Source organism: Aspergillus terreus, genomic scaffold (assembly GCF_000149615.1).
Source record: "Aspergillus terreus NIH2624 scaffold_3 genomic scaffold, whole genome shotgun sequence".
Classification (NCBI taxonomy): domain Eukaryota; kingdom Fungi; phylum Ascomycota; class Eurotiomycetes; order Eurotiales; family Aspergillaceae; genus Aspergillus; species Aspergillus terreus.
The window spans coordinates 2,280,452-2,287,252 of record NT_165926.1 but is presented as its reverse complement, the minus strand read 5'-3'; the positions used below and the strand labels follow the sequence as shown (position 1 = coordinate 2,287,252).

At 51.1% G+C, this 6,801-nt stretch overlaps 4 protein-coding genes across 4 annotated transcripts in view; 2 read left to right on the top strand and 2 right to left on the bottom strand.

Moving 5' to 3' along the window:
- ATEG_02709 (uncharacterized protein) overlaps positions 1-893 on the top strand; it is a gene marked incomplete at both ends in the record, with an annotated part of 2,661 nt that extends 1,768 nt beyond the window's left edge. Inside the window, one exon of the mRNA XM_001211887.1 lies at positions 191-893. Within this exon, the coding sequence (XP_001211887.1) occupies positions 191-893 (703 nt within the window). The remainder of the gene's footprint in view (positions 1-190) is intronic.
- A 118-nt stretch (positions 894-1,011) lies between these two features.
- On the bottom strand, positions 1,012-2,026 carry ATEG_02708 (uncharacterized protein; the record flags this gene model as incomplete). Its single annotated transcript, XM_001211886.1, has 2 exons — positions 1,012-1,081; positions 1,128-2,026. 2 exons carry the CDS (start codon positions 2,024-2,026, stop codon positions 1,012-1,014), a joined length of 969 nt encoding a protein of 322 aa, XP_001211886.1.
- Positions 2,027-3,856: 1,830 nt separating this feature from the next.
- On the top strand, positions 3,857-5,698 carry ATEG_02707 (uncharacterized protein; the record flags this gene model as incomplete). Its single annotated transcript, XM_001211885.1, has 1 exon — positions 3,857-5,698. One exon carries the CDS (start codon positions 3,857-3,859, stop codon positions 5,696-5,698), a length of 1,842 nt encoding a protein of 613 aa, XP_001211885.1.
- A 297-nt stretch (positions 5,699-5,995) lies between these two features.
- On the bottom strand, positions 5,996-6,741 carry ATEG_02706 (uncharacterized protein; the record flags this gene model as incomplete). The annotated part of the gene is made up of 2 exons (XM_001211884.1): positions 5,996-6,673; positions 6,706-6,741. 2 exons carry the CDS (start codon positions 6,739-6,741, stop codon positions 5,996-5,998), a joined length of 714 nt encoding a protein of 237 aa, XP_001211884.1.
- Between the last annotated feature and the right edge of the window lie 60 nt (positions 6,742-6,801).

The following is a 6,801-nucleotide window of genomic DNA, read 5'->3' as shown; positions in this document are numbered from 1 at the left end:
ATATCCATGCGCGTGATACGTCGGATCGGACGGCGCTGCATTATGCCGTGGATGGAGACAATGGCCGCGTTGTCTCCCTCCTGCTGCAGGGAGGTCTGGACCCGATGGCTGTAGACTCAGCTCAGAGGACGCCCCATATCATGGGGCTGTGTTCAGCCAATCTTGTAATTATGGACATCTTCTATGACAGGGTGCCGGATATTGACGTTATTAATTCACTCAGCGAAACGCCATTGATAGTCGCTTGCCAGGAGAACCGCGTCGAGGTAGCCGAGGAGCTTCTGAAGCGCGGCGCAGACATTGAGGCCAAGCACATTCCTTCCAAGCGGACGCCGCTGACTATTGCCTGTGAAATGGGGTTTGAGCAGCTGGCCAGAATGCTGCTCGCCCACGGGGCCAATCCGTACTCCCAATACTACGGCCGGCCAAACATCGCCATTGCTGCATCCCATGGACACACTGGTATTGTGAAGATGTTGATTGAGCACGGCGTGCCAGTAGATCTGACCAGCAACATCCTACAAACGCCGCTGATTGTGGCGGCCAAGACAGGGCATGCAGAGGTTGTCGATGCTCTTCATGGGGCAGACGTTGACCATGTCGACATCACAGGCCGAAGTGCACTTTCGTACGCTGCCGAGGTCAAGGAAGGACGTACTATCCAGTGCCTGCTGGAAAGAGGAGCAGACCCTGACTTGCTTGATGTTCAGGGACGGAGTCCGTTGAGTTGGGCTGTGCTCGCAGGTAATATTGATGGGATAACTATACTCGTCGATGCTGGGACAGACATCGCCAAAGGTGATAAGAAAGGCCATACTCCGGTTGGCCACGCAATGAGGCTGAGAGATGAAAAGGCCATTAAGATCTTATACCAGAGGTACTCTAAGTGGTGATATCAGGTCTGAACAAAGAGCTGGAAGTATACTCGAACAGAGACAAAGAGACCGGGCAGTCCATAGTAATATACAGCTAGGCGCTCATCTTGTCACCATTATTATTGCTAATATTCTCCTACTGTGACTGTTCAACGGCTCTGCGACATTCCACACAATCTCCATCCTCGTTGAAAAAGTGCTCCGACCTAAAACAGTCAGCTGATAAAACATTATCCCTAAAAAGACACTTACATCTCAACCTCGCAATTTTCATGTGGCTCACCCTCGTCACAGCCATCACAGCAGCAAGGACGATACGTGCAATCATACAGCTGCGAGACCAGTGACACCCATTCATTGTATAAGGGGTTCATGGGCGGATCCTCGACGTCCAGACTGTTGACCGACACACGTTCAACACGATGCGGCGGCCCCAAGTTAGTACACCTATCGACGTGCACCCAACCGTGGTCGTCGTCGATCAACGATTCCTGCGCACTCGCATCATCATCATCATCCATCTGCACTGTCAGCTCCCCAGGTACATCCTGGTCAAACCTGACCATCCACAGCCCCTTCTGCTGAATATCCTCCCACGTCGTGCAGTCAGCCGGGACTACCAGAATAAAACTTCGATAAATCGCCGGCGTGGTACGATAGAGAACATAGGCCGTCCGACGACGACACCATGTAGGAACAATATGAGGCAGCGGTTCCTTTCCGCGCAGCTTACGCACTGCCCCCACCGCGTCTTCCTCATCTGCGGTCGTAGCAGCCGCAGCACGATGCATCTCCTCCTTGGCATTCTTGCGAAACGTCTTCTCGCGCCGGTGATGCTCAATGCATGCCTCGATGCTGTCTAGCGGAGAGTACACGTCCACGCGGGGCCACCAGTTGCGGGCATTGGCCCAGTCAATGATGTCGTTTGATTTCAGCAGCTCCTGCCCAATGGCTTCCGGGCTTGGTTGCAGCGGTCCAAGAGAGTAGAGGTGAATGCTGAGCTTGGTGATCACATGGGGGTTCGGACAACGTCGCTGGAAGGGATCAACGACTGTGTATGTCTTGTTGGAGTGGTCGGTGAAGTCGTGGGTTGTATTGCGAGGGCGAGGAGGCCCTGTGCGTTTCCGGGCAGTCTGGCTGGTGCGTGCCATGCTTCACTGTCGCATGTTTACATGTAGAATGAATTCTAGTGATGGGCTAAGATTTATGAATGCGATCGCACAGCCCCGATTAGACTGGACGGTGGATCTCGAGGCAGATAGACGGCCGCTCACTAACTCTATGTTGCCTGACCTAATCGATACGGGTAAGAGTGTTGTAGATCTTTGTACAGTCTACTGGAGATTGTATACCACCAAAGATTGCTGTTCCTGAGACTCCATGTGAATGAACTATAAATATAATCCCCCATCTACACTATAACAAGCCCTCGTGTTCAAACCACCTCCGCAGCCGGAAAAAGTCCGTGTGTGCCTATGCTATTCTCCCTCAGTGCTAACTCCACAGTACTACAAGCCCATCTTCTCTCGCGTTGGGAATACCTATCGGCGAAATGTGGGACTTGGAAGAGGTGTCCAAAGAGCTGGAAGCGCAGCAGAGATGGGTGTTATTCCTGACTATAGCATCCCTGAATAGTACCGGAGGTGTGGCCAGCCCTCCGAATTCGCTTGTGATTGCCTAAGAGCAATGCTGGGTTGGTAGAATGGATCCTTTTTCAAGTGATACTACGTTATGTTATGCGATTCAGCTGCCCTTATGCAACTAGATCCTCCCAGAGACGCATATCCAGTACCTCAGTCACGGTGGGGTCTTTGTCTCTAACAGCCTCTGGACATGTGGTAGGGACGTTGCATCACTAAATTAGCATAGTGGCTGTAACAGCAATCAATTCGTTGCTAGGTGCTCGCCTCTGTCCGTAGTGAGACATGTTACCACATTGGGTTTACGACCCATCCTAGGGCTGTTAGTGCTCATTAGTGAGAGGTCATGCTCCATTCCAGCGTTGGTATTTCATCTGGCACGCTGCCCCTACCCTTTAATGGTTCTTCAACAATCTTGATTCTGAGTAGGGACGACTATCTCTACTGCCTGCTTCGCAAGATGGAGAAAAAGGATCCCATCGTGTCCACGGTCTCTGTACCGCCTCCCGAGGCCAACGGCGTCCCCCACTCGCCGCAATCATCCTCGCGCCTGCGCTCCTGGTGCTTCGCTATTGATACCTTCGCTGATCGCACTATCTGCAAATATTTCGTCATGTAAGCATTAAACCGGCATTGTGGGCGCCCATCGGCCCTGGCGCTTTCCCGGGATGTTTAAGAACGTTTCGTTTTCCTCAGGCTGACCTTATGGAGAGCATGGGTCATTCTAGTTCTCGTTCTCACCTTTCCTGACGGCTTTTGCCGTACGGGTTGCTGCCTCAAGTTCAGCTATGTTGTGCAGGGCACTTTAGTGTTGTTCTTGATGGTGGTATCCTCGGCTAGGGGGTATCTTCGTATGTTATTGGAAGAGGAGAAGGAGGCTTCGACTGCGGAGTCTGTCTAAAGTGGAACATGACAGTCTGCTGGGCCTAGCATGCTCCAGTCAATGCTCTAAGGATCAAATGGCAAAGCATGAGCTGGTGTTCAGAGACTTTGTCGAGTTGGAGAGATTGGGGCATCAAACACGACAAACTGAACAAACACTTGTCTCTGGATGGTCTAGCCAGAAATGGCAGTGATGCCGTTGAACAAACAGATCAAACAGCTCAAACCGCTGTGGATGATGTTTGCATGCACGTACTGAGCTGTGATTGGCGGCACTGTTTGTACTTGGATGAAGGTGGCCAGCAGTTTTATAGATATAAACCCCTCCGATGATAAAATATCTTTCTATATTGTCAGGTCTCTAGTTAACCCTCCTTCATGAATCATTTTCACAGTCAAGGTCTTTCCGCACAGTGAACCCGAGTTATATATCTGTCATTCACAATCTCGCCAGCTAACATGGCTAAACAAATGTCTTATTGTCTGGCCCAGGCAATACAGTATCTCGCCCAGGAGGCTCAATATCCCAAATCACATCTTAGGTGTCATCACCATGCTCATCCTGACTGGGTTCTCCAACTAGACACATGGGGACAACTAGAAGTGATGCGTCAACTACTCTGTCAGCGACCTCCGACCACCCCGATACCTACAGATGTCTTGGAACATATCGACTCTGTGATCAAGTATCATAATAGCCATAACGTCACAACTCCTTCTGCATCTATATCTCCGCGCCTCGTGTTTGAACATCCAGTTTCAGGGGAAGACAATCCAAAGACGATCAGGCTTTCACTATGGAAAGGCGACATTACCACCCTGACAGATGTGACAGCCATTGTCAATGCAGCAAATTCCGGCTTACTTGGATGCTTCCGTCCAGAACACCGCTGTATCGACAATGTCATCCATTCGGCAGCGGGACCTCGCCTGCGCGATGCATGTCATGCCCTGATGTTAGAACAAGGTCATCCAGAGCCAGTGGGAGCTGCCAAGGTGACACCAGGGTTCAACCTCTCCGCACAATATGTCTTGCATACCGTCGGTCCCCAGCTGGGCCACGGGCAAATGCCGGCATTGGTGCATAGGGAGCAATTATCAAAGTGCTACATATCGTGTCTTGAGACCGCCAATTCTCTCCCCGCTCTCCCAGACGGAAGAAAAGTGCTAGTATTCTGTTGCATCTCAACAGGATTGTTCGCATATCCGCCAGCCGAGGCTGCAAGAATTGCCGTTCAAACTGTCGCCCAATGGATATACGATCATCCTTTAACTACATTGACAGATATCATATTCGACACCTTTCTACAAAGGGACTACGAGCTCTATGACAACGAACTCATGATTCTACAAGAAGGTGGCGGGAGAAATGCTCGGCAACCAACACCAAACCTCCAACGCCCTGTCCCCATCGCCTCGCCAACTATACTGAAAGCTCGAAGCTGGCTCGAAGAAGCCGACTTCCTTATCATCACCGCTGGCGCAGGACTTTCCGCTGCTATTGGCCTCGATTACACATCCCAGGAATTATTCCAGAAGCATTTCCCAGCATTTAGGAACCTCGGACTCAGCCGCCTATACGATGTTTTTGGATTCACGGGATGGGAAAGCCCAAGACAGAAATGGGGATACTACTTTCTTCACTTGGACATGGTGCGGAAATGGCCAACATCGAAACTGTACAAAACTCTACGTACACTCGCCAACCGGTTCCACGCCTCCAAATACTTTGTGCGCACCTCAAACGTGGATGGCCAGTTCGTCAATAATGGATTCCCATCCGAACGTATCTCCACGCCACAGGGTCAATATCGGTTCCTGCAGTGCTACGCCAAATGTCGACCGGATGCGGTGTTTCCGTCCGGTCCATTCGTGGACGCAGCGCTCCCGTTCATTGATGAGAAGACACAGGTCCTCCAAGACGAATCCAAGGTCCCACGATGCAAGTATTGCGGCGGCGAATTGACCTTGTGCGTCCGCGGAGGAGACTACTTCAACCCTTCGCCCTTCAGAGCGCAGGAAAGAGAATGGATGCGCTTTGTCGATGAAGTATCGCAGCAAGTCGAATCGCCATCTCGGCCAACAGCTGTCATTCTTGAGCTGGGGGTGGGATTGAACACACCGGGGATTCTGAGATGGCCGAATGAAGAGTTGGTGGAGCAGTCGCGTGCTGGTGGATATCGGCTGATTAGGGCTGGATTGGGAGCTGCTGGTTGCGTACCGTGGGAGCTCGAAGAAGAGGATTTTGCCGTTGGGATAATGGGGGACTTGAGTATCATATTGGATGGGCTGATTAACTGAGAGTAGAGGATGATGTTTATTGCACAGGATGTATCTTTCATTGCCTACGCTTTACCAGTGCCCTTATGTGAGTACAGCGCTGGGTAAAACATTATAGGAAATAATCCAACTAATGAACAACGATGGCTTAGATTGATACCGTATCGCTGAATCCCTCTATCCCACTACTGTAAAAGAAAGATTGTAGCGGCCAAGGTATCAACATTCATAGTGGCGAGTAGAAGATAAGCCATGAGATGATGAGACAAAGCATCAAATAGTGTTCAATACCTCCACCGTACTACTCATTAGAGAAAATCAGACAGGTTCCAGCATCGACCTCGCCATCTCCAACTTCTTCTCCTGCACAACCCCCCTCTCAGCTAGTCTCGAGATCACCCGCACCGCCCATCCCTGACAGTTCTCCGTCACCAAGGCGCGACTCTCCGCTCTGGGAGGCGGTTCACTGTCCACAATCTCCCGAAGCGTGATAACCTCCTCCTCACCAACAGTCGCCAGATTATAGATATCGAGAAACGCTTCCGAATTCACAATGTTGACTGGCTCGGGAGAATGCGCGTACTGCATGCATTCCGCATCGCCCGTCACCTGATACAACCACCCATCCTGGTTTTCGCGGTGGACAAAAATGGACCAGTGGTTTGGTTCGCCTTCTCCCTGCTTCTCGCGGACAAGGGAGATGTAGAGAGGATCCTCTGCTGCGGCCGATGGGATGTCAGCGAGCTGGGGATGGAACTCGGTCCACTGCTCGGTGCCGATTCTGCGCTGGAAGTGGCGGCCACTATCTTCGTATACTTCTCTCAGGCCTATTCGCTTAATGAGGGCGTTTGGGGGTGGCTGTGCACTCATGGTCAGGGCAGTGGATTTGAATGATGTCCCGGGGTAGTTATGTGTAACAGTGCGGAGAAATAGCTGGAATGCATCTTGCAGGGCTTCACCCAATCGGGTCAGGACTTCGCCAATGCATGCAGAATACTAGTCTCTTCTTAGCACCAACAAGTCTATACAAAGTAGTCATCTTCGCAATAGGTGCACAGAAGCATCTTCCTGAATATCTGACAAATGCACACCGGATATATTACTAATGCCGATACATAACCCCC